This window comes from Epinephelus lanceolatus, chromosome 19 (assembly GCF_041903045.1).
Source record: "Epinephelus lanceolatus isolate andai-2023 chromosome 19, ASM4190304v1, whole genome shotgun sequence".
NCBI lineage: Eukaryota > Metazoa > Chordata > Actinopteri > Perciformes > Serranidae > Epinephelus > Epinephelus lanceolatus.
Window position 1 is genome coordinate 20,103,542 of NC_135752.1, and position 27,897 is coordinate 20,131,438.

The 27,897-nt window shown below is 40.9% G+C and overlaps 1 protein-coding gene across 3 annotated transcripts; it reads left to right on the forward strand.

Annotated features, from left to right (window-relative positions):
* Nucleotides 1–797: 797 nt before the first annotated feature.
* On the forward strand, nt 798–27,335 carry LOC117269305 (protein FAM222A). Of its 3 annotated transcripts, none has more exons than XM_033646241.2 (3): nt 798–1,098; nt 13,472–13,640; nt 24,719–27,335. In XM_033646241.2, exons 2-3 carry the CDS (start codon nt 13,511–13,513, stop codon nt 26,140–26,142), a joined length of 1,554 nt encoding a protein of 517 aa, XP_033502132.1. In that variant the 5' UTR covers nt 798–1,098; nt 13,472–13,510; the 3' UTR covers nt 26,143–27,335. The 3 variants fall into 3 exon arrangements, with proteins under 3 accessions (XP_033502132.1, XP_033502133.1, XP_078018199.1); XM_033646242.2 differs by having other exon boundaries at nt 13,475–13,640; XM_078162073.1 differs by lacking the exon at nt 798–1,098 and adding an exon at nt 3,713–3,909.
* Nucleotides 27,336–27,897: the final 562 nt, after the last annotated feature.

Consider the following 27,897-nt stretch of genomic DNA (forward strand, 5'->3'; position numbering starts at 1 on the left):
GGCAGCATGAAAACAGGGAAAACATGGCAGAAAAGTTGGACAATCTTTTAAATGAATAGGTAGGTTGCATTAATGATATAATTTAGCTATGAATGTGCTGATAAATGGATTTGACCACATAACAAACAAACATGACTGTCTCACTTTTTCTCACTTGAAAGTGTCACTGGAGTAAGGGAGGGGTTCTTGTTGTGTTTGATGGTCCAACGTTTCTGAAATATTTTACTTGGCAACATATTTTGTGTATAGAAATATAGCAGAGAGCCATAACAAGCTCTAAAAGTAACATTCATGATAGTCTGAAGACTTTTAGGTGGTTTTCTTGATAATCTACCAAAAAAGTCTCATTTTACCTGACTTCACCTGTGGTATTTTATTTGGAGGACATTTATTTGTAATTTCTATCTATTCATTTATTATGTGGCAGTCCCCTCTCCCCAAGTGACAGCTCTTTTTCCAGCTCTGCTCCTGCACACCTGATCCCATTAAGAGTGCATTAAGCACTGCTGATTGGCTGAGCTGTAGAAACACATCAGCTGCACATACAGGATGTGTATGTTTCCTAATCCATTAGTGCAGAAGTCAAAATGGACCTAAAAACTTGCATTAGTTTTAAGCTTCCAAATCAGTTCCTCTTCTCCTTTAAATCTTTCCGCGAAACAGCAACGTGCTTACTTTGACGGGTTTGGCATCACGACAGCGGCCGCCTTCCCTTTCATCCGATTGGCCGAGCCGTGGGAATATTCAAATCCAGCCTTGATTGATTGGCCCACAGCCGGTTTCAACAGTGCAGGGGACTCATTTCCATTCCGACATCACTCTCTGTGGCACACACTGCTTGGTCGGCTGCCGAGATGAGACACAAGCAGCTGCACGGAAAAACACAATCGGTGAAATTATCTTTCTACAACCACTGCTGAATATGTCGAGGAAGTACAATTAATGGAGCCGGCTTCATCCATGGATATATCCCCGGAGGTTTCGCGAAATCTGTGGCGAGATTGCTTTTGCAGAGGAAATACGCCTTCCGAGCAGGAGAACAACCAATCAGCCGTGGCCAACCAAAGATAAACAAGCCTTATGATAAGACTAAACTCTGTAAGACATTCATTATGTTTCTTATAGCCATTCTTAATGTGCAGGGGACACTGTGTGGGCGCATGGGGGATAATCCTCGGTGCGTAAAATGTTTTGTTGGAATTGATTTCTAGTGGTAGCTGTGCAACTACACGACAGTAACAGAGTAAGATAAATATTTAGGTTGTAAAGATGCTTCATTGCATGATGTCAGGATTTGCCCTGCATTGATTTTAAGTCGGCGGCGTTAAAGTGGTGAAAGATGCCCAGTGCGCACTAATGGATAGGAGCGTCTCGCCCTTACTATATATCAGTGTGATGCTATTGGCTAATGTGTATTTATATGGGCCGAGTCCAACTGTGAGGTTTGTAATTTATATTCACTTTGTAGAATAATTCATCCAATGGCAGGCTATTCCCATAAATGTATTTAATGGTTAAATATATGCGCAAAAGACCTAATTTGGATATTAATATACGAGTTATATTTGTATAACAAAATATATAGTTTCTTTTTTTCTCTCATAACTGTTCTGTTGTGATCCAATCCAATCTCTAGTCCCATCCCTTTCATCCACAAATGGCACCTTCAGTTGGGATGATGGTTTTACGCGCAGTAAAAAAAAAAGCGCTTTATATGTCAGCATCACAGTGGATACGGGAAGTGCTTTGAAGTATATTATCGGTCATTCAGGGCTGCCTCTGAAGGTTTCCATTTCTATTGTCTAGAAGCCGGAGGTGGGATCATCGCACCTCACTGCACCGGTGGCAGCCGAGGTTGAAGGTTAGCCGCAGCAGAGGGGCCTATAGATTATTGGCCAGGTGTGAAATTCTACCCCGCATGCTTTTTTTCTGCCTGTGCCAGATCCTTTATTACCCAGAGAGATGGGATGTCACAGCTTCCCACCAGAGGCAGAGAAGGAGAGGTTGCAATTTGGTGTTTTATTGTCCTCTTTTTTTTTTCTTTTCTGGCTGTTTTGTGACCAAAAAGAGGAAAAATACTACAATTTTCCCTTGGCTTATTTTTATTTTGAAGCATGTGGCCATCAGGAATAGGCTCATCTTTCTTCTGATTTCTTATAAACATATTCAAATCGTGGCATTGTGGCTTTAGATTTACCACAATGTCATAATACAGAATTTAAGTGCCTTCTCCCCCTTTCATTATAAACTGAGGTTTGCTTTATTCAATATAAAATCTACAGTCAGACTACTTTATAGAAGCCAGTAAATGTTTAATGTTGCATGTTTTTCATGCCATATAATCTAGCATAGGCGTAGATTTGAGGTGCACAGGGGTCACTCTTCAATATTAAGGACGTGTGCATATGTCCCCCCCAAGAACCCCCAAACCATCAGCTTCATGTGTCCCCCCCACAATGTTGAAACAAAACCTACGTCCTTGCAATCTAGACATCACTGTGGTCTTCAATTATAGACTGTAATGGTAACTACCCTTAATGACATATCCATATTTTGTTTGTTGGAAATGCGCTTTGCCTTTGCCTAGGGTTGTTTGAGAGGCTTGTAAATTGTGTCGTGTTATGAGCAGTCAGTGTGCAGGTATCCCATGGGGGTTTCCCTCTGATCTCACATCACACCCCAGCAGTAATTCCAACTCTGTGAAGGGAAGGGATTTGTCATTTGGCTGCCTGCTTCCCTTTGCTTTCTCAGGAGCGAAGCTGAGCTCTGATTTATTGTGAAGTTTCCCCAGGCTCACTCAATCTCCATGCCTACCGAATTACTGAATGGAGGAAATGGCTCACCACGAGAATGACCTTTTCTTGGATGACTGTTAGCCAGGCCAGTGCAAGGACTGATTAAGGTCGTGCCTTTTTCTGCCATGTCATCGGTAGCTTCACGTTTGAGGCCAGTTGAGTGTACAGTGAGTTGTGGGTTAGTTGTAGGAGCCAGGATGATGAGATGATGCAAAATGACTTGAAAATATTTATGCACCCAACCTTTCTGCCCTTTCTTAGGAATAATGTCAGTGGCTTGGTCGCTTAGCAGTTTCTCTCGTGCACCCTTTGTGATCACATTTTTATCTGCTAAGAGATGTCATGTGTAATTACAGGCAGCCTGCCATCATTTGCAATCTGTCTAATTGGTCTTTTCATTCTAATAGGATGAAGGGGGAGTGAGACGGGGGTTAAGGGTTGAAGGTTAAGGACTGGGCCTCCAAGGTCACTGGGGAGAGGACAGGACTGCAAGGGTTATTGGGAGCTCCAGTCATTTTTATTTTGCCTCCGTGATGGTGCTCAGTCGTTACATCAAATTAATGAATAAGACTGCCGAATTGCAATTGATGCATCATCATTTGCCCTAAATAGAAAAGCAGTGAGATGATGACATTTTTAGATGGTCCAGAGATCAAAGCCCCTTTTTTTCCTCTAGAACATTTTGATGTTTCTGTGATGCATGCTAGAGAGCTTATCATTAGGTTATCTCCCACATTAGAGCCATACAGGCAGCATTTTCTCTGCAGTTTCTAATGAGTTTCATGTTTGCTTGAAAATTTTTTAATGACCTGAAGGAATCAGTGACCCGTAACAGTGTTGAGGTAAAGTAAACAGCCAAAGGATAGGGCTTGGGCAAAGGGGGTGGGGAGGATTGGAGTGTTTGTGTAACATAAAGTCATTTTTCTGTCATTGTTATCCTCTTTTATGGTTTTAACTTAAGTTGATGAGAATGGGAGACTTAAACGGATACTTTGCCGAGTTTCAATCAGTGTGAATGAATTATGGTTAACTTCCTCTCTATCTTGCCAGCACCCAGATATCCCTGCTTGTTTGGCACATGGATGTATTAAGAGACCTGGATACAGCATTGGAGGTGGGATCCCGTTTATTCCTATAAAAGTTGCTCAGTGGTGCATGAAGCTAAAAAAGCTCTATATCCATGGTATGACATTACCCAGATCTCCCGCATTATGGGGCCCATAGAGCAAGCACACTACAGATTTAGGACAGCCAAGTGGTTAACTTCCACTGACCGAATGGCTAACTTCCTGTTTAGCGCTCTGCTAACTTGAAAAATTGTTTAGTCGTGTGGCTCTTATAGACTTTCCAAGTGTTATCAGACTGAATGGATTAAAACTAGATAATGAAACAAGTTAATTTGCAGGGGTTGTGGTGTTTTAAAAATGTATTCACTGATTTCTCTTTCACAATCTTAAGTCTATGGCAAAAAGTCTTTTTGGCCCAGTGGCATTAGTGATGGACCCGGACGGTGTAATTCCACTTTTGGCATTCATGTAAAATTGGCTTCAAAGCCTGGCACTGCCTGGGGGCTTGGGTTGTCAGCAAAAGTGCATCAGATGACACGAAACAAGTCACATGAGCTGAGGCTGTTGGTCAAACTACAGATTGTACTTCTCTATTGTACTACTCATTTTTGTATGCCTGTTGCCACCATGGACACAAAGATAATAGAAGCGGATCAAGAGAGAAAGCTGGCTCTCTTTCTCTCTCTATCATATTTTAAACTCATATCAAACAGTAGCCTAAAACCAGGCAGCCCTTATCAAATCCAAACCAAGATTCTGATACTGCATTGCCCATTTCTTGCCTCAAATGTTAGTGCACTGATTAGCTGTAATATGAGAGTTTGTGGACAGGAAGTGGGCACCATACTGTTTAATGTATTGTGCAAACAAAAGCAGAAAAATCTGAGATCAAACAGTAAAACTAGGCAGCACTGACTAAATATAAACCAAGATTCTGATACTGAATTGCCAGTTAGTGCACAAATGTTAGTGCACTGTTTAGCTGTAATACGAGAGTTTGTGAACAGGAAGTGGACACCATACTCTTTCCTGTATTGTGTAAACAGAAGCTGAAAAAACCCAGAGAGTAAAACTAGGCAGCGCTAATCAAATGTAAACCAAGATTCTCATACTGCATTGCCATTTCTTGCCTAAAATGTAAGTGCACTGTTTAGCTGTAATAAGAGAGTTTGTGAACATGAAGTGGACACTATACTATTTCCTGTATTGTGCAAACAGAAGCTGAAAAAACTGAGATCAGGCAGTAAAACTAAACAGCACTGACCAAATATAAACCAAGATTCTCATACGGCATTCTCCATTTCTTCATGTTAGTGCACTGTTTAGCTGTAATACGAGTTTGTGAACAGGAAGTGGAAACCATACTGTTAATTATTTCGTTAAAATGAAGGTTGATTAAACTGAGGCTAAGCAGTAAAAGTAAGCATTGCTGATCAAATATGAACCAAGATTCTGTTACTGCATTGCCTATTTCTCACCTAAAATATTTTCCGAACTATATTTTAGTGTACTGTTTAACTGTAGTATGAGATTGTTTGTTACAAGCCAACTGCCATAATGTTTTCAAATGAGCTGACACCATCTCCCATTACGTCACCCACCAGCAGGAGCATTTATTGGTCTGGTGTGGTGCAGCTACATTCTGGTAGCTGTAGGTTTTCTACCTCTTGACCAAAAGCAAATGCCACAACCATTTACTTCTGTTTTCTCTGAATGTCAAAAGTATTTGCGTCTTTCTACTGCATAGACAGCCTGGAAAAAGACCATCTTTCCAGCAGTGAAATACTTCTTAAAAATGATTCTGTACCTGATTGACCAACAGTTGTCAGCATTCAGTTTAAATCATGGTTTGATTCTTTTGAAAACGAACTCATCTCTCCAAAAACACCCTCCAGCTCACTCTTTTACCATCTGTTATCTTTGAAGTCAAGGTTTTCTAAAGGCTGGACAGCATGCCCATAGCTCTTTGACAGTGTGCCTCAGTGTGCATACTGGGATAAGGATAAGATAAGGCTGTGTTTACCCTCTAATGCTACCTTGGCATTGCCCAGACTTTACCCCATGCAGTGTGTTTCTTTTACCTTGGCACTGTCTGTGGACAAGGGCAGATTTGGGTCAGTCCAAGTCTTTCAACTCCCTACCAAGGCTGTTCTCGAAGATAAGACTTAATTGTGCAGCTTTGGATTAATGGCTACATTTGTTCTCATCATGTGTATACATATAAAGTCTTAAATTACTGTTTTGGCAAAAACAAATCCATGTTCAAACACTGGAGTCTAACCTCCTGTGTTCCTATAATCCCGTAAATATGATGTTGTGTAGCTGAACTACACAGTGTGTATCTCCACCAGCTGTTTTCTTTTGGTGTTAAAGAGCACTTTGCACAAATGAAAGCTGGGCACAGAAAATGCGCCCTAACAAAAACATGCAAAATGCCAGCTATTCAACACATTCCCCAAATTTAATAATGATGCACAGGGTAGGTTAACCACTAATCATCATGGCAATGTTAGTTTGGAAGACTGATTCACAGAAATGGATCTGTGTTAACTCCAGAGTAAATGATTAATTGTTTGTCAAAACTGTAAACCTCCTAGACAAATAGGAACTTCTACTTCATGCTGGCAGTGGCTGTGGCTGCTGCTGCTAAAATTAATGGTGCGAGCTCTGATCCCAGGGAGTTGGACTGCCATTCGTTTCAAACCATTTGTTGCTCCAGTGTTAGATGTTAAATTTCACTGAAAATATTGTATATAAATGTTCCCTAACGGAGGTGATGGACATTTTTCACTGTTGGACATAAACATGGTCACAAGTCTAATGTGTTACTGTAGGGTTTCTTTGCACATAGCCAAAATATTCAAATATGCAGTGCTTTTGTGTTTAAATTTCATACTCAGTTAAGCTTTTTCATTTAATATGACATTTATTTTGATTTCCAAATAATAGTAGCTAGATGTGATACAGAAAGTAAGTCTGTCATGATGTACTTGCCAAAGAAAGTAAGTGCTGACTATGTAGATTTCATATATGTTAGGTAAGGTTACTTTGTATTTAATGTGATGTCAAGTTGGCCCATCCCACATAGGATTACAGGACACCATTATTCTTTATACATTTTCAGTCCTGCAGACACAGAGTGTGTGAAAATGGAAAAGAAAAGACATACAAACTGAAACAAAATAAAATTATATCCCAAATGAACTGTTAATGTAAGGAACTACCAGATATTTACAGATTATCTCAATAAAGAGGGTTTTTTTTTCTCTTCTTCCAGGCATTCACCAGATTTAAATGTTACACATGTGAACAGCCGTCTCAGTCTTTTTGCATTTTCCATATTTACTAAATTGATATATGTATTTTTATCTTATTAAACAAAGCATTGTGCAGTTAACAATAAAAAGGACAATACAAAACAAAATTGAACAAATTTACCTAATCATTTAGACAACACATTGGACAACATAACATAACACTGAAAAAATTAATAACAAAAATGGCATTAGCAATTACTGAAGACAAATTATAACAGTCTACTTTCTGCTTTTGAAAATAGATGGATTTTGATAAACAACATGTTTTCCTAGAGTATAAAAACCTGCTTGAACATGCAGGAAAAAAATGTAATTTAAATATGTGAAAAATAGCACTGAAGTTACAGTGACGGATCACATTGGGTGTTGCATGTATAAACAAGTTTAATTTATACATGCATTATGCTTTGTTCAATTATGTGTGTGTTTCACAGTTATTAGGAAATGTGTGAGATAGTTAAGAGACTGTTAAAGATTGTCAGTGGATGTTGGTGTGTTATACAATTATGGACCTGTCATTTTCAGTTTTTTTTTTCTTTTTTAGATTTAAATGCCCTTAGATTCATTGTAACACAGCTGTCTTGTGACGGCTGCATGAAATTTTGCATGGCAGAAACTATAATGTTAATGTTTTCCCCAGACACCCAGCCATTAACACTGTATGATTTACACCCAACTGAATGCTCTGGACATCTGTCTGAATATTGCCCAGCCATTGTATTTACATAAATTTAGCATGAATTGTATAGGAAACACTTTTTAACACTGTTGTAATACCTTTTAGCTAATCTCAATGGAAATGAGGCTCATTGTTATCAGCCGCAGGCCTCGAGTGTTCTTGCAGCGTAGAGCAGAGTGGCTCCGGGTTGTTTGGTTATCCTGCATGTGAACCTTTGTGTCCTTTTTTCTCCCTTTTTCTCCAGAGAAGAAGAGAGAAATCTGGGTCTCTCTTATATGCTGCTCTGATACCAATTATGCAAACTATTATAGAATTTAACCAGGCCAGCTCTTATCGGCTAATCCAGAAGTAATAGATTCTATTAAAAATGTATGAGGGGTTGTGTGTGTGTGTGTGTGTGGGGGGGGGGGGGGATCAGTGTGTGTGTGTGTGTGTGTGTGTGGAGGGGTGTAGATGAATCCAGCAGCTGCTGCAGCACTGCTGTCTAATTCTGTCTGTGTGTCAGACTACTTGTCTGGTCTCCATTACTTAGACAGGCTCCTGCAGTGCCTACCTTGAAGACAGTATAAAAGCCATACGTAATATACAATTAATTATACAGTAAGTGGATTGTTATTCATGGACCATGTCACGTTCATTCAAAGGGAGGCACTGCTTTCTCTCTTCTCTTTAATGACCAGTTGCTCTTCGTTAAACATTTATTTCCTCCTAAATTAACCTTCTTTTTTTCTGCCTTTGTGCTCTTTCCCTTTTTTGCTCTTCTGCAGTTTCTGAGTGGAAGGAAGGAAGGAAGGAAAAACATTAGCATAGCACTCACATGCTAATCCTCCCAGAGAGTGAAAAGGGTGCTTGTCTTAGACCTTTTTCATTATCATCTAATTATTAACTGAGGATTCTGAGAACTGCTAACAGGAGCTGAGATGGTAGGGAGGGGGTGTGTGTGTGAATGTGGCAGGGCGAGGGTGTGTGTAGAGCCAGTGTGTATCTTTTTTTTTTTCTGTGCATTTCATGTTTGTTTTGAGGGAGCCTCCTTCTTTGCAATTTGCGTCTGTCTTCGCTCTGACCCTTGATGCCGCGCAAACTCATAAAAGACTCCAGCAGGTCAGACAGATGCTCTTGTCTGGGTTTCTGTATAATTTAGGGCTTTGATGGATATTCTTGTGCTGCCATTTTGTAAACATTGGAGATTTTTTTTATTGAACATAGTTGTGCATTTTCTGGGGAATTATGCATCGCCAGGTTTATTATCTCAAGAAATGTGATCCACATAGTCTAGATAGTCTGAAGTTCAGCTTATTCCTTTTACAGCCTTAATATGAATGCTGCTACTTTGATGATAATACTTCAATAGTTGTCTCTAGATAATTAGCAGAAAGATATCATTTTTCCCCAGCAAAAATCAGTTGACATTGAAGGCATCAACAATCTGTCTGCTAAGGCCCAAACACACCAAACTGGCATCAAAAAAACTTGTAGCGACAAAGGCCGATTGTTGCCTCAAGTCGCCTGTTCCTCGACCAAAAAGTTGTGCTTGAACACATTGCAAAGACTGCAGCCAATGGCCAGCCAGCTTGTACGTTTTGCACCTGCATGAGAGGAAATAGCTCTCCACAATAGCAGGTGGCAGTGGTCTGTAGTCATCATTCAAAAAGGGAAACCGGAAGACCGACAGAACAGATTCAAGACGCTAGTTAGCCAGTTAGCACACTGATAACACAACCCAATGTTAATTAAAAGAATAAGGGATTTTTACCGTGTACTAGCGAACTACAACACAAACTATTCCCAACTCTTTCTTCTATAGAGCTTAATACCCAAAAGAATATTCTTACCAAATATAACACGTTTGGTTTGATCCCACACCCTCTTGACTTTAGCCATTTGTTTACTTTCCTCACTTCTGTGTCTCTTCTCGTGCACTGAATTGAACTGTCAATCAGAGTGATTTCACTGATTGATGGGCTCTGCCAGGTCTGACGCCGCTTCAGAATGCTGAATTGGCTGAAAAACAGCTTACTGCCAATGGTGCAGGACACACTGCAAACACAAAAGTGACAGCCGCTCACTTATGGTCTGACACTGACTGACGGGCAACCTTCCTCAAGACTCTTCAGTTGACCTCATCACTCACAAAGTTTCTTGTCCTGATCCCAAGACAGACGAAACCTTAGAAAATGAGGCATTTTGCATCCTGTTAATGATTAGGGCAGAGGCTTGAAAAATACTACTATCTGCCAAGACATCCTTGGGGGACAGTTAGATGGACTGCGAAGCACAAGGTCTTTATCTCCCTGGCAGGACCTCAATGGACCACATCATGCTGCTTATCAGCTGCATGGTTGTCGCCTGAGAGTGGAGAAGATTAGACGTCCTTGCAGCTTAAACTTTACGCTCTTTTTCTCATTATAGAGAAGTCCTTGAACATGTCAACTTGTAAAACATGGGCAGTGCCAAAGTATAGGCTTTGGAGGAAAGATGAGGAGTTAGACAGCTGGTTTATAACCTCTCATGTCTTACACAAAGGCAGGTTAGATGCTGATTGGAAAGCTAATTAAAGAAAACAGGCTTGGAAGGGAGTAACACTGACCATTATGTTAATGACAAAGAGCCTTGACCTCATTTGTGAAGGTTGAGTTGAAATGCATGCTGCCATTTTGAAGATGGATGATTTTGCAGTTGCCCTGTACCTTATTTCTTTATCATTGCAGCCACCCACAATTGTAAGATATCCTGATATGACACTGTAAGAAAGTGCAAGAAGACATGAAACTTTTTGTTAGGCAAAACATTATGTAGAGGATGGGAAAGTTGATGTTGCTTGAGAACTTAGCCCAGATAATATCATGCATTCTGCGATCACTTTGATCTCATATCTCTCTCTCCCCTTTTTCGGGTAATTCTGCTCAAAAGTCGGAAGGGAATTTTAAGCTTAAGTATTCATAAAATGCCTTTAAATTTAAAATTTAGATAGCAGGATGAAAGAAACCATCATTACTTGCACTTTATGCATCATTTCTAGGTCCCGTTTCTGCTCTCAGTGGAAGTTTTTTTTTTTCTTTAAGCCACTGCTGGCTTCTCTTTGAATTATAATGCTCTCCTTGATGTATTTTATTCCAGCTGCAAATTACGGGAGTAATGGAAGGTATTCCAATTCACGTCTTATTTTCTGCCAGTGAAGGGATTTCCCTGGAGAAACCTTTTCTCCCTTGTGTTCCTTTTTGCGTTTTCGGCACCTCCCTCTTGACAAATGTGTGGTAATGGAAGGGTTGTTGTGAAATTGCCATTATTTTCTAAATGGAATGTGACCACGGCGAGGCTTTTAGCTCTTCAGATGAGTGTGTTCAGATGAGACAGGTTGCACTGAGCAGTTTGAAGTGGGCTTGTCACCGAGGGACAGATGTTGAGCGGAGGAGGGGAGTGGGTACGAGAGAAATGGAAGAGTGAGGGAATCTTTTTTCTTTTCTTTTCTTTTTTCTTTTTGGCACCTGAGTAAAATGAAAGCCACTCCGTCTCTTCTTCCTTTTGAGGCGAAGGTAATCATGTTTCTGCAGCTCGTCACTGAACACTCTGTTCTGTGGTAGACTCGCTTTAGCTGCCCTCTGGACCCTGAGGGAGAAATGAAAGCAAAATCCAAAAGAACCTTAAAACCGAACAAGAATAAAAGACATGACAGCTGTATGCTGCAGGCTTATATCAGCCTTGTTGGGGACTACTGACTGCATTGTAATGAAAAGACTGTGTTTCTTTCCATCTTTAATAATTGCACCTATTAACTATTAATAACCTATACCTCTCATCGCATCTATGGATTGCAGTTTCTGTCTATAAGGTACCTGATTCACATGCGAATAATTGTTTAACAGTAGCCCCAAGTTCTTTTAGTTTTGCAGTGCAAGCATTCAGACTTGGTGACTCTACAAAGAGAATGTCAAATGCGATTATCACTGAAATATTCCCTCAATGCGTGGCTTTATCTTCAGAATGATTGCTTCAATCAGCACATCTGTGGTAAGGCGCCTTCTCTTTCAGACACAGCTTCTCATTTCCTCTGACAATACTTAACTCTGCAAACAGCCTATTTTAGGGAGTGAGCTGCTTTTGGCTTTCTCTGCTGATCAATACGGCCATAAATTTATAAAAGAATAAGCCCAGGCCTCGGGGCTAGTTATAAATTGAAACACACAGCCCGAGGCTACAGGAGGCCTTGTAAATGATTTGTGTGATTGCAACCGACAGAACAAGGTTGATAACAGGAAAGAGCCATCATAACAACTAGGAAGGAGGAGGAGAAGGAGTCGTCATTAAATGATATTACTTTTTGTAAATGCACAGTCTCAGCAGTTCTGCTGAATTTTAATATGGTAAAAGGACCCAAGTGGTTCCAGAGTTTTAGATATGTATGCTGCTGAAGAAACGTGGAGAAGATGGTTCTTTTAAAGAGGAGAGCTTCCTATGGGGTTTTAGTTTGCTTTACCAGCAAGCTTGCAGTTTTCTTCCAACATCAAACCGATGTTTGATGCAAGAGTTTGAATGTATTACACACAAACTGATGTTTTTCCAAACTTGAGGTTGGCATCTGTTTTCTGTCCAGTGATTCTGGACAACATGTGGCCCAACTATGCAATAACAAAAACATTTTAAAATCAAAAAACATGAGAAAAGACATGGTGGGGAATCAATTAGTCTCTCGTGAGGTTGAAGATTTTTGAGCCACACTAGCTACGTCACTCTTTGCAGCTAATGATTATTTTACTGTTGATTAATTTGTCAGTTATTTCCTTAATGTATCGATTAGTTGTTTGGTCTATAAAAGGTCTGGAAATGGTGAAAAATGTCCAAATCAGTGCTTCCTCAGTCCTCAAATGTCTTGTTTTGTCTACAATACAAAGATTCATTTTACTGTCACTGAGAAGTAAAGAAGCCAGAAAACATTCACATTTAAGAAGCTGGAATCAGAGAATTTTGACTTTTTGTTTGTTAAAAGATTACTCAAACTGATTAATGCATTATCAAATCAGTTGGCGATTGATTTAATAGTTTGTAACTAATCAATTAATCATTGGAGCTCTAAATCATGGATGCCAATTGAAGGTTTTTTGTTCCACTACTTTGGTTCAGACTGAAATATCTCATCAACTTTTGGATTGCTTGCTTTGGTATTTGCCACTGACATTCATGGTCCCCAGAGGATCAATTCTACGGAGTCTGTTGATCCTTACTTTAACGCCACCACAAAATTTACATTTGTGAAATGTCTTGACAACGATTCGATGGACTGCCCTGAAATTTCGGTGCTGACGTTTATACAAAAACTGTAATTTCTTGTACATAATACCTGCAAACAAATGGCAATCCCATCAGCCTCAGCTCTACTTCATGTTCTAATGTGCTAATTAGCTAATGGTGTACGTGGTTAGCTTAGTCCTGCTAAACATCAGCATATCTCCACCGCCATTGTGAGCATGGTAACTTTAGACTTTAGCTCAAACCGCTGCAGCCTCACAGAGAACATTAGCATGAACTCTTAGACTCTTAGTCTTCCTTAATGACCATTTTATTTGATGTTAAGTGTATTGGCTATCGAGTTAAAACCTGTTCCTTTCCTTATTCTAGCAGGTTTACCCAGGCTGTGTGCAGCCCTAGTGAACTATCATGCTGGCCTGTATCCAGAGACGGCAGAATCTCTCGGCGCAGAGTCTGGCCTGCACACCTAAAAGCCTTGATGTTCCACCACCGCCATTACTGCTGTCAGTACCTCCACTGCAGCCGTGCACCCACAAAGGTGAGTTTTTATCACACAAGTGAAGACATTTTGCTGGATAGAATTTACAGCAAGAACTATACAGATGCAACAAAAACACTGTTTATATATATATATTTTTTACTGAAATAGAGAAGTACTGCTAACTAATAGGTCGTGTTCCTGAGTTATTTCTTAATCAGTCATGTTCAGCTTGACCTTGTCGCCTCCAAGTGCACACTAAGCTCATGCATGGTTTTAGCGGTGCGCTTTAGCTGCTCTGAAGCTTCTAGAATTTAAAATAATGGGCCTCCTGATGATGATGATGCCTGTTAATTGGACCACTAATCAGTGTGCTCCTGCAGTGCATATGCATGCGGGTCAAAGTGGACTCTAAAATTACGGAGTTAATCAACTCTCACATACAGGGTTACTAATGATGTTCACATTTTGTGCAAAAAGTGCTCTGTGTCTGTGTCGTTTGACCTTCATCGTGACTGATTACACTGCAGTCACTGAAAGGTTGAGTGGGTGTCTCAACCTAAGCCGGACTGACATTTCTGATTAGATTTCTTTGAATTAATCGACTGCATGCGACGTGTTAGCAGATATAGTTCATGCTCTGATGCTGCATCCTTTATGTAGGTTAGTCAACGTCCATGTTATTTGTGCAACGGTCCAAATTGTCGTTTGTTCCTGGACAGCCTAGATACACATAATGAGATCATAGTCCCACAAATGAAGTTATTCTGCTGTGGTTTCCTTTTACCCGATTGCTTTAAAAATTTGCTGATGCCTTTATACTTCTGTGCTTGAAGCTATATTGAAGATCTATACTTCCTAACAGTATAATGGTTCTGCTGGGTATGTCTTGCAGCCTTGTGAATGTACTTAGCCTTGAAACATCTTGAATTATGTGGTCCTGTAAAGATTTTTTGGTATAGGCGTTGCAGTGTGTTGTATTGCTGTTGAGCCTATGCGCTTATATTTTTAGTGGGTTTTATTTGGACCCATGAAATAATAGCTACAGCAGGGATCGTTGTAAATGAAATGAAAGAGTACAGCTCAGACTGTGGTCTCGTAGAACGCAAGAGCATGCACTTATTGACCATTGCTTACGCTCATATTTTTCTTGGACAGTATCACCATAATTTAACTATCACTGTTGGCTTATTCCATGTGAAGTTTATGGACATTTGTCTGCAGAGTGGAACAGTAGTTATGATTATCTTATCTGACTGATCATATTGCCAGTAAATGTTTTATTTCATTTGCATGACCCTGTGTATTCTCATACAGGATATCTTGGTTCATTCAACGTGAAATCTAATCTTCCACTGGGTATCTATTACACAGTAAATGGATGTTTGGGAAGTATAGAGAGTAAAGAAGGCACAGCATTATTTTCAGATGACCCTGTTATGATCACATTTCAGAAACACCTGCACCGACACACACAGGTGTTTTCACTTATTCTGGGTAATTAGACGTATTCTCAAGTGGAACCCTGCTCAGGGTTTTCTGAGGTCATCAAACTCCATTTTGAAAAACCATAAAAGTTTTCTTGATCTAACAGGCTGTTAACAGGAGAGTCCAGGGAGATGTATAAATACCAACATAATCCTGAGATGAAGTCTAATTAGCCACAGTAAGTGAAAACACCTGTTGTCATGGTAACAGACCATGTAGTTAAAGGTCCCATATTATGCTCATTTTCAGGTTTATACTTGTATTTTGGGTTTCTGTTTTTACATGTTCACGTGCTTTTATGTTTAAAAAAAAAAGCATTATTTTCACGTATTGTTTGCCTGAATATGCCGGTATTCACTCCCTGTCTGAAAAGCTCAGTTTAAGTGCCAGTCTCTTTAAGACCCCCATTCGAAAAAGCCCATTCTGCTCTGATTGGCCAGTGTTTCCAGGTCTTCTACATCTGCGCTCTCTGCATTTTAGCACCCTCATTGCAGCAGGGAAATAACTGTAGCAGCTAGGTCTGCCCCCGACTAAAAATTTTCATAGTCAACCAATAGTCATCATTAAGGGGCATTAGTCGGCTAGTCACAGGCATGTTTAGGATATTAATTTAATTATTAAATGATATATTTTGGGCGGGGCAACACAATGGTTTGAGTTCCAGGTCTGAGAAAGAATAGTATCAGTAACATTGTTAACACTGTGCTACATTACCGAGAAATACAAAACCGTACTAATGAACCTTCATTAATATAGGCCTATAATTTATCTACAAGTGCACGTCACACACTGAGCGAGCCGCCTGTTAATGACGCTGTCGGCAAAGCAGTAATGATTGTGCTAAGTGGCTAATGGGCATGTAGCTACTTCCATGTTTCAGATGATACGTCATGTTTGTAGTCGACCAATGAAGATGAGTTTACATATCACCTTGGGTTCGTCCTTCACCTTCTCAAAATGAACCCACACTTTGGATTTCCTGCCCGACATGTTATTAACTAGCCTGTGGAATAACTGCAGGTACCAGGCTTGTAGATTGATGTGACCCCTGTCTGACTGCTGAGTGTGGCCACTTCCTGTGTCTGTCCTTTCAAATTAAATTCCCACATGGTCCAGTCATACGGGTTTTGATTTATTTTGATGATGTGCAGCTCTTAATGGAGTGTCCTTTTTTCTGCTACTAAGCAACCAGTGAAATCTTGCCGACTAATGACATTTCTGGTCGACTAACATTTGGTCGACTATTGGTTAGCAGCCCTTGTGACATCACAAATCCACGAAGTCCTGATGGCTCATTTCAAGGCAAAGATTGGACCGTGTCCATTTCTCTGCGAGCTGAGCATTTATATACTTTCACAGTATTTATATAGCACCTATACTTGCTTTTTTATTTTAAAAAACTTTTTACAATATGGGACCTTTAACTGACAAAAAGCGTGAATGATGTTTTTCACTATTATTCTCCTTGATATACTTGTAGCCAAACAATATGTATCCAACTGTGCTCATATTTGAAATGCTAAAAAATCTCCTCGTCATACACTCAATCTCCCCCTCTCCCATCTTTCTCCTCAGGTGAAATGCCGCTTTGTCTTTTTTGCTATTAAATATTAATTGGGAATCAATGGAGCACTTGTCTGCTAAACGCTCCAACAGAAGGGCCTAGTTTGCCTCAGGCAGAACCAGGGGTGCATTTCTCATCCTGTTTACCTGCAGGGCCTTTCACCCCCCTTTTGAGTTTTATGTACTGCGACTGTGCGTAATGCAGCACCCTCCGGCTCCAGCCTGACATTTCAAGCACAACCGCAGGGAATAGACTGCTGATGGGAGCTCAGTCTGTGTGGCCCAGGCTTCTTCATTAAATGACTCGCTGTTGGATTGAGTTAAATGGGGACGGTCTTTAGTCGCTGCTGCACTTTTGAAAGCCATTTCCATTTTTAGCTATCGATAAATGGAAGGCAGAGGACATGAAAGCTCTCAGCCAGACAAACCCATGTGAAAGATTTCCGAGAAATGAGTGTCAGGAATTATGTGATGAGAGTGAATGAGAGCTGTTCCCTTCTCTGCTATCTCAGCTTGAAAGCAGGGGCTGGAAATGCTTTTTTTCCCACGCTGCTGGCCTGTGCTCGGGTCGGCTCTGAGAGGGGAAAGTTTGCCCAAGCTGGGCCAAGCGGCACAGAAACAAATGAGGAGTGACACTGGTGCAAAGGAGTATTCGCCAGAGCCTCTTTGAGCACACATAACTAAGTGTTCAACCCTGAGGTTACTCTGTTCTGTGAGCACCCTTCATGTAGAGATCAGTGACATGGAAAGAGGGAGGCATGTGAAAATGGGGTGAATGACTGTCTGTATTTTGTATTTTTTGTGTGTTTACAGAAGACGGTTGTGAATAGAGACGTTAGTGTGAGACTTAAGAGCATATGTTCTGGTGTCAGCATGTCCTGGGTCCACTTTTTCCGCTTCACCCATCTCTGTCTAATGGTCCTCTGGGTTGCTAGGATGAGTAAACCACATGGAGGCACTAGCAACCTTCTTTTAACCACATGGGGGATAAATATTGGTGTATCTTTAAATATGTTCATTGACGTAAGAGAAGAACTGCATTTTAGAGGTGACAACCTGTATTAATCAAAAAATAAATTAATTAACATTGTGCCAAATGACTCTAATGTGTAAGGCTTTATTCAGTGTCAAACTAGGAGAATTAGCATTCAACTTTCTGTGCACTGATTTGGTTTTATGACACATTTACATATGGTTTTCACATTCAGAGAGATTTATTGTTGCAGTGGGGAGCAAAACATGGTGCTATATCAGCCAAATCAATCTAAAATTGACCCAGAATCTGATAGTAAAATTATTTCAGAGCACAGATTGTATAGGGTGGTGCAGGGATGTTGGTTTTTTTGTAGGCAAACATGGAAGTTAGCATTGCCCTGTTTGGTTCCCTTGAGAAAAAGCCAATGGAATTTTTCAGTTGAATTTTGGCAAACAAACATTTATGATACTCATGGTTTTTTTTTTGTTTCTGCAAGATGATCTTCACAAATAAACACCACTTTTAGGATTTCTGAAGCGTAAATTCACTCGCCAGAAGTAAAAAGCTAACGAACTATTAATAAACTGCACCACAGTAGCATGACTCGATTGTTGCCACCGCAGTGTGGCCTTAAAGGCATTGTTTGGTGTGATGACTTTTATTAAATGTCCATGACAACCACTGTAGTCTCATTTAGGCACTTGATAGCAACCACCTTGAAAAAGCTTTCAAATTCACAAATAGTCCATTTACTGACGTATTCTACGTCTTCGAACAAACTGTGACAGTCTCGCAACTTGTGTCAACTACAGGCCTTATTTTAGGCGTCTCACCAAAACACATTCAAAAGGCCCATTGACTTTAAGACAATGGAATAGCAAGTGCACAAATGCAAACTAATTTTCGGGTTTTAGGGCTCATTCCTGCACCACTCTATTAACAGTTTTCTCAACAACAAAATCGTCAGCTAATGCCCACTCATTAGTGATGCAACTAACAGAAGTTTAGTTCTGTGACTGGATGTTTCTTATCAAAATGCACTTTGGGAGTTGGAGTTCTTTTCTCATGTAACATTTGTATGTGCGCAGTCTTCTACCTTCAACCAAAATCAGATATTTTCTAACACAGTTGTACATCTTTTGTAGTCATTATTCAACCAGCTCTCGCTCCAGCTCTGAGTCACTATAAATGACCCAAAAAATTGATTACTCCAGCTTTAATCTGCACTGCCTGAATGTTTGAAATGCATTTGAAAGATGGGAATCGGCTGAAATAATCCATCATAATAAAACCAATATCTAATGTCATTTGCATATAATGACATAAATGATGCACAATAAATAAACAACAGAATGTTATTTTCAATTTGTGTGCTGAATGGAGAGGGAGAAGCTAGCAGCTGCTACTTTGGATGTTATTGCTCTGTCTAATCAGCAGATAGTCAATCGCAGAAGCTCATCTTAAAGAGATGAATGAAGACGGGGCCAATTAATTACATGGTTCTAATGACTGGGCTTATTGGGCCAACTGGGTGCAAAGAGGAGGTTGCCATGGTAATAGAGACATAGGTTTTTAATGGGGAATGTGCTGTGCTGAGTCCCTGGTTATTAAGGTAGGCCGGAGTATTTTAAATATCAGGATTATTGGTGTGGTAAACAAGTATTTATGCCTGCTGAGAAGCACTGTTCTTTAATTAACTGCCAGTTCTTGGTGCCATGTTTCCTGCTGAGGATTAGACGCTCGTAAACATGTTATCTCACCAAAGTGTTTCACGACAAGTCTTCAGCGTAACATCAAAGACCTGTGGGATTTTTGCCTGGCACTTCAGCCGACATGTATGGATATTTACAAGGAATTATTTATGGATTTTTCTTTTGTTTAATCTCATGTGGGAATCATATGTAGTGGTCATTCTAATGGTTTTCTTATGTTAGCCCTCTGGGTATGTAATAGTTGGAAGCTGTGGTTTTGGAAACGCAATGAGCATGTCCAACTGCCGTTTTCAGCCCTGCCTCTGGGGCTTGTTTTGCCCATAAATTAGTGATTAACTCAAACTGCTCCGAAACAATGAAGTCTCCGCTCTAATCTGGGGGGAAATGGCTTCAAGTGTGACCACGGGAAAAAGATTAGCCAGTTTAAAGTGGCAGAAAGCATTGAGTGGGATTGTATGGGGGTGGAATCAGGGTTATGAAAGACCATATATACCACGCTATGGTAAGTAGTAGCCAATGTTTTATCCCTCCAGAATATTTTCATGCTAATATTTATAAAATCTCTTTTCTTGAAGTCACAACATGCACACAAACACGCACACATAATAAATCAGGCCTAGTGGTGATTGAGGGTTTATAATTGGCCCCCCACCCCCAACTGTTTCTTTCCTTGCACGTCCCCTGCATGGAAAGAGGAAATCAGGATTAGGTGTTTCCTGTGAAAGTGTGCCAGTTTCACTCAGCATGGTGCCACAACAGTTGAGCAGCATGTTTAATGTGTGGAGCCCCCTTCCAACTGAGAAAACATTCAAGCCTGACTGGTGGGACCATTAAATCTGTCCACATCCAGGGTTGTAGATGCATCACACATCAGCGTCATTATGCAGATTTTTTGAGGGAAAAGAAAAATACAAACAAGCTTTTCAGTTCCACGTAAATACTTCAATCAAAAAGCAAGTGGGGGGAAAAAATGTGAAGGGTCAAAGAATTAAAATTTGTAAGCGCCGCACGGTGCTCTCGGGCAAGGTTGCTCGCGAAAAGTGGCTGGTGTTATTTTCTGTGCTGTTTTTTTTTTTTTTTTTGTCTGCCTCTGCGACCGTGCTCTCTGTCAGGGCTGAAGAGTGAAACAGCATGCAGTCTGCAGGTTCAGGGTGATTAAGTGCTTAAGGTCAGACTGCTAATTATCTCTCTGCCGTTCCTTACCTGACAACACATTGCTGCCATTTCCCCGTTGTCATGTGAACAGCCTCATATTTGTTTTCATTTCTTGTCTTTATTGTACACCACAGAGTTGTGTTGTGTGACTTCACTGTCTCTCAGCAAAGAGACGTACAGTTGACAATCTTTTTCTCCCATAAGATGACCTGTTTTCAGTTTGTCCATCACGTATGCAGATCACTTCTCCTGGCTTATGTGTTTATGATTACGTGCTAAAATGCATTAATGCAAACCCACTTTAACATCAGCGTGAATAATCTCATCTCCTAAAGGCAATATGGGATGATTAAAGGAACCAGCCCGTGTAGGATTTGCAGCTCAGACGTTTTCATCTACTAGGTGAAAATATTTACTAATTTACTGGCTCATACATTTTTGTGTTGCAGTTCCAAAATGCCTGGGATTGAGAAGAGCCAAATGGCTGACTGAATATAATTATTGCAGCCTCATAATAAGTACGGAGCTTGGGGTTCTGGCTTCATTTGGACATTTTTACATGTTTGTTTGCTTGTTTTTCAGGATAAAGTCCAAAACAAGCTGATTTTTCTTTTTTAAATAGCCTCCCTTTGTGGGTGCAAATAACCTCTTTGGACACCTGCAGAGAACCATAGAGGCGATACTTTATGCACGTTGTCAATTATCACTTTCACTGGTATGCATGTGCCCTCATGTTGAGAGTTTGGGTGAGACAGCAGCCTCAGCGCAGTAGGCTCTCGCCTTCTTGGCACTTTCACGGTGGAAACTTCAGCTCTCGTAGTGCCAGATTGTAATTAATGAACCACACATTTTAGACACTATTTGACTGGGCTGTGTTTTGCAGGAAGGCTGAGTGAAGGGGGTGAATATTGTGAAGAATGGCTTGGAGATATGCTTTTATTACTGCTACCACATGCTTTGAGAGAGCCAGCGCTGACTGGTAAACATGCTGTGCTCAGTTTACGGCCATTTAACACCACTGATTGGTATTAAAGTCCTCAAAGATCGAAACAATTACCTCTGGTTGTAATTTAGAGCAGCTTTCATGCTGGTCACAGTGTTTCTAATCTCAGTTTTAACATCACATCACTTGCTCCTGTCAGGATCTGCTAAAATGATCGTATTTCTTTAAATGCACATGTTAAACTGTCATGGTCCTCAGATGATAAATATGTGGATGCAGAGTGGGGAAGGCCTATTTGCTAATGAGGTTTCCATAGTGCCACATTAAGGCAGCCACAGTGGGAAGTGCAGCTGTGTTGTGTCTCCATGGCTCTGACAGGCCTGTAATCTCCGGACTAACAATATCAGACACCCTGTGAAGACGTGTTAGCATTCAAAGTGTTTGAAGTGTTTGTGGAACAGCAAGCCGATCGCAGCATGCCGGGCTCGACACCGACATTTTGCTGAACGAGAAACAGCTAAAAGGCTTGTTTCGCTAAATTATCTATCTTTGGTAATTGAGTAATGTTATCAGGGAACAGACAAGGTTTGTGCAGCGGTGTCAACGCTGGTGTGTGTCAGATTCATGATATTTTTAAATGTGTCATCGCTTCTTTCAAGTGGATATGAACCTCTTGTACTTATCATTTATAGTGATGAATATTGAGCTTTTAGACAAAAGCCAGAAAACGTCAGTGCAGCAGTTTTTCCCTGTTACCTCTTTCTCACATCTTGTTGTACACAGTTTGAACACCTCTACAACAACCCAGATGTTGTGGTTTTCTACAGCAGCACTGCACTGTGATACATAATAAGCAGTGTTTTGCTTTGTTGTATTTCTCTGTAGAATTCATTCATGCTCCTGGCACCATGGTGCCGTTCCCTCGGCTCTGCTGGGAGATTGCTGGATGGATTGAGCACTCCACCTTACCTCTTTTCCTCCATTTTAAACACCCAATTTATTTCTTTCATGAGATGGATCTTGTAGATTGAATCATTTTCACAGTCGGGAGGCTCACTGTAGGCCCGAAATGAAATGAACTCCCAAATCAATTTCAAATGGGAACAACAAGTGAGCTCTCCCCTGCATAGCTGGAATTGGTTTTGTTATTGAAAATGAAATGAAGTGTTTTGTTTTTATTTTTCGCCCTTTTATTGCAGATTACAGCCTTGTTCTTTTGCCTGCTACGATTCCCGCCGATCTAGGTTAATTTCGGCGCCTTTTCTTTTTATGTCAGGAATTCCATAAAAGTGTCACTCTGAAAGGTGGCGGTAATTTCTACCAGGTGATTTATTGTTTTTAAATGGGGCGCCTTTTCCACCTTCCCTTTGTCGCTAGGAGTTAAGCAGCCATGAAATTGCCAGAATAATAGTGTTTAAATCCAATCTTAGTTTGTCCCGTCAGCTTTTCCCGCACACAATTCAATCAGCAGTGCCTTTGGTGATTGCTCTTTTTTCCATCTGCATCAACTTTTTTCTTCACAGTTTAGGCTCCAAGCTTTTACAGTAGAATCGGTTTAGGTTCATAAAAGCATAAAGTGGAACAAAATTTCATAGGCAGGAACTGGCGACGCTGAAATGATCACAGAGTTACTGAGGAACAACTGAAAATGGGGTATGGATCAGCAAAGAGGAATTGAGGCTTTTGGCATAAATATACATCAGTATTCTTGGAAATGATTAACTATATTAATGCTTAAGTGTGTTCTGAGGTGTGTGTGTGTGTGTGTGTGTGTGTGTTTTTTTTTTTTTAATGCCTCTGTGCCAGTGACAACTGTGGCCATAGGTATTGTGTTTTTGGGTTGTCTGTCTGTACTGTTCTTATGAATGCAAAATCTCAAAAACACCTTGACTGAATTTTTTTAAATTTGGCACAAATGTCCACTCGGACTCAAAAATTAACTGATTAAAATTTGGTGGTCAAAGGTCACAGTGACCTCACAAAACATGTTTTTGGTTGAGCTGGTATACAGTATTCCCTTTGTTTTCCCATTACAACCAACAGAGTAAAGATGAAAAATGACTGTACAGAGAAAACAGGAAGCTTTAGGGAGAGGAGTCAAAGAAACAAACAGTCAATAAAACATGTATATTTAGGCGGAGTGAATTTTATCCACTCCATTTTTGAGCCTCTCACCTCTCAACAGCCATGACCTGAGGCATTATGTTTTCGTGTTGTCTGCCCATCTTATTCTTGTGAACTTGATATCTCAAGATTGCCTTGAGGGAATTTCCTCAAATTTGGCACAAACGTCCACTTGGACTCAAGGATGAACTAATTAGATTTTGGTGGTCCAAGGTAAAGGTCACCGTGACCTTGCATCCGTTCTCATTCTCGTGATTGTAATATCGCAAGAAGGCCCTGAAAGAGTGTCCACATATTTGGCACAAAAGTCCTCTTGATTCAAGAATGAACTGATAAGAATTTGGTAGTCAAAGGTCACTGTGACCTCACAAAGGTTTTTGGCCATTACTCAAGAATTCATACGCTAATTATGACAAAATTTCACAGATATGCCTAACAGCATAAAATGAAAGGATGACAATTAATGTCCAAAAGGTCAAAGGTCAGTGTCATTGTGACATCAAAATATTATACAAAAACAGTTTTCTGGCTATAAGTCAATGTCATGAATTAAAAAAACAGAAGGGGAGACATTTGGTCAGGTACTGATTTGGTGATGCTAATCTTCAAATTGTGTGATTGTATAGATCTGTGCTGTCGGATTAAAGAGATGTGTGAAGCATCCATGTTTTAGAATATGTAGCTTCTCTACAGCAACATCCATATTTGAAACATCGCCAACTGCCATGGCTACATGTGAGTCTGGACAGACATGGATGTAAACTGTAACTGCAACTTGACTGGTTCGCTGAGCCATCTAAGTGTCAGGTTGTAATTCTGATTTTATTTTTTGCACTTACTCCTCTTGCTTCCTCTTGGCTCCTCCTGCTGTGTTTTAACAGCTAAATGTCATCAAATAATCTCATTGGAGCCATTTCAGTAAAATTAGCCCCCCCCCCTTCCTTTCCTGTTGCCAATTCCTGTCTTTTGATTTCCTGGGGTAAACTAATTTTGAGTTGAACTAAGTCAGAATTAATTTCATTAAGCACTGATCAAACAGAGCTGGAGGTGTTTCCCTCCCTCAAATTAGTTTATACGACATGTTGGTGTCTACACAGGTTTGGGAATGAAAGGAAAAAACAACAGAAAAAAATGAGAGAGAGACTAATGGCTCATTTTCTGTCTGCTTTCTTCCCAGGCGAGCCAGCCTCCATGATTTCTCGGTACCCTTCTCCTGCAGAGTTGGATGCTTTTGCCCAGAGGACCGCCAACAGCCCGCTGTCCATCAAAATCTTTCCATCTGACGTGCGGGTGCCGCAACATAAACAGCTCAACAAAACAGTCAACGGCTTAGACACCACAGGCCAACGCTATAGCTCCTATTCACACCCGTACTCAGGAGTCTACCAGGGTTTGTTGGCCGTCGTCAAAGCCTCTGTGGTAGTCAAAGGTGTGGTGAAAAACTCTGAGGGCAGGAGGACTAAGCATTCAAACACCCAGACTTCTGTGGCACCGTATAATAATCCTCTGAATAATGGCTACACAGTCAGACACGGGCATAAGGCCTATCATATAAGCTCATGTAAGCCCCATGATGTTCCCATTGAGACACTTTGTTCTAGCACAGGGATGGCCTCCGGAGATCAGAGCCTGGCCCCCCAGTCAGAGCTGGCAGAGGTTCAAAGCCTGATGAGGCAGATGAGCAGAGTTCCCCACAGCCAGGCCCTGCAGCTGGGGGGAGAGGCTCGAGCCAGCCCCTCTCTGCAGGCTGTGGCTGCAGTGGCACATTCAGACTCAGACTTTGTCCTGGGAGTGCCGCCCCAGAGCAGTCTCGCATTTACGGGGGCAGTGCTACCCACACAGAGTGCAGACATAGCCAAAGCGGGGCACTTGGAGAAAGGAGACTACACAGTGTGGCAGCATAAACATCCAATTCAGCAGCAGCAGCCGTATCAGCAGGGAGCAGTGAGGATGTACAGTGTGAGTAACGGTGCTCCGAGGCACAGAGCTGCAGAGGCTGGGGTTGGCCAGTCTCCTGAAACCTGCCTCCCTTTGCCGTGCTCCTCGCAGCTGCCATATAGGCCGCATCCTGCCAGTGTGGGTGCCAGGCAGGAGCGAGTCAGCAGCTCGTCTCTGAACTGTGCCGCCATGCAAGGGGAGCTCTCCGTCGGACAATACTTCGCTCCTCTCTGGGACAGCATCATGGCCACCCCGAATAGCGACTGTTATACTTCTCAGGTGCTGGCAACGGGTACATGTGCAGCCAGGCCTAGAGACCTGGGGCTCTCCCATCCCCATCCCCATCCCCATCTCCACCCAAGCTGCCATCAACACCACCACCACCACCCACAGAGACACCAGCCGCAGATCCACCCTCCTCTTCCTCCTCATACCCAGGCCTACAGCACAGACCAAAACCTCTGTTGTGGGCTGCCTAGTACTAGCCTGTGCCACGCTGCAGTACTTAGCAGCAGCCTGCAGTCTCTGGAGTGCCTCATCAGTGAGATCCACCCTCCCTGCATCAAAGAGCGCATGCTGGGCCGTGGGTACGAAGCCATGGGGATGCCTCAGCTACTGGAGCACCACCAGCAAACCCACATCCAGCTCCCCATCTACAGATAAGACGCGGCGTGCTGCCACACAATGGGACGCGGACATGACAGACCTTTTATAGACATCTATGAGAATGAGACATGCCTTTTTAGTTTGTGCATGTACTGTATTTGTAGAAGGCTTTGTGTTTCAAGCCTGGAAAAGGTAAATGATAATCATGACTTAAGATACAGGTTTATCTTATGGACTTCTCATGTCTTATTTTTATATCTTAAATGGCCATCAGATATGCCTGCTGTTCCTCGTTTGATACTGATGCTGAGCACCCAATCAGAGTTTCCCATTTCATTTTGACTGTGTATTTGGCAGATGACTCCCCTGTAGGCCTTTACAAAAATTACTGAACTGGTATAATCGTTGGTACCCTTCTAAAAACTTAAATCTGGGAAGGATCACTGGTTACAGTTTTTGTGAATATATTGTATATTTTTACATAAAATGGCTTCTTTTTTATTTAACATTCCTTGATTATTAACTGGACTTTTGGTTGTCTGCTGCTTCGTTTTGTCCACTCTTCAGTGATTCCTGTGTTAACAAACATACGCAATCAGCTTCTGCAGTATGTTGCAAATATCCTGGCCACTGTATGGGGAAGCATTTTGATCATTTGTATACAAATGTGAATATATATATTTTTTGTTATGCAGCCATAGACAAAGTGTAATTTAACCTGTAGTCATGCTCAGCACAATGTATTAGGACTTTTGCATATCCAAATCAACACTGTGGCAGTTCAGGCCAAGCGAGATGTGCCCTTCGCTTGTATTTTTGTTGACATTTTCTACATTTTTGGACATTTTTCTTGAATGAAATAATCTCTGGAAGGCTGTGACGCTGTCGCACAACACCTGGGTATAAACTGTATGAGTGCCATGTCAGAGAGCGGGCCACCTGAATCATTTACAGATATCTTCTTTGTAGGGCTATATATCTCTGATGGTGTGAGATGTATGACTGAGTAGGTCTTTGTGTGTCTGCACTGGTTCTGTAATACTATTTATTTATGTCAGCCTGTTGAGTTATATGTCAAACTGTCTCTATAATTATAAAGTGCAATTATTATATATGAACATGTGAGTGCTCTCCATGAAGTATGTTGTTGAAATAACTACATTTTGCAATGTATGACCCTGATCCCTCAACCCCCTTTTTTTGCCTCTTCTTAATAAGGATTGTCAAGTAAATTAAATTTTCTAAACCCAGCACATAGTTCGTGTTATTAGTTATTATGTGCCAGACATGCAGCCCGAGAAGATGGTTTTATTATACTCATGAATGATAAACTAGTTGTGGAAAGATGAGACATTTTCCTGGTGTTATTGCAAAGGGATTTAAGGCTTAACCACCTGGCAGATGTCTTTTTTTTCCCAGTCTCAGATCTCATTTTATTAAGATCTCTCTTTTCACTGGAGGATGTCAGCTTTATAATGTAATGTAAAACGATCCTTTGCTCAAAGATATTGTACTGGTTCCTATATAAATGAGTTGAAAGTGCTAATTCTGTTATCACGGTGAATTACGTTAGTGTGGATGGATGGCCGATGCTCAAGGAAGCCGTTGAATATTTCAAAACGCATGTGTAAATGAAAATATACAGGCCCTCTCTTTCTCTTATATTATATTTGTGTATGAAAAATAGATGCTTTCCTGAAGATAAATCCAGAGGAATATTACTGCTCACATTATGTAGAAATGCTGTTACTCAGCTATTGAATTGCTAATCTTCGATGGCAGCGTGCCTGCACCTCTTATTTTGCTTCATTT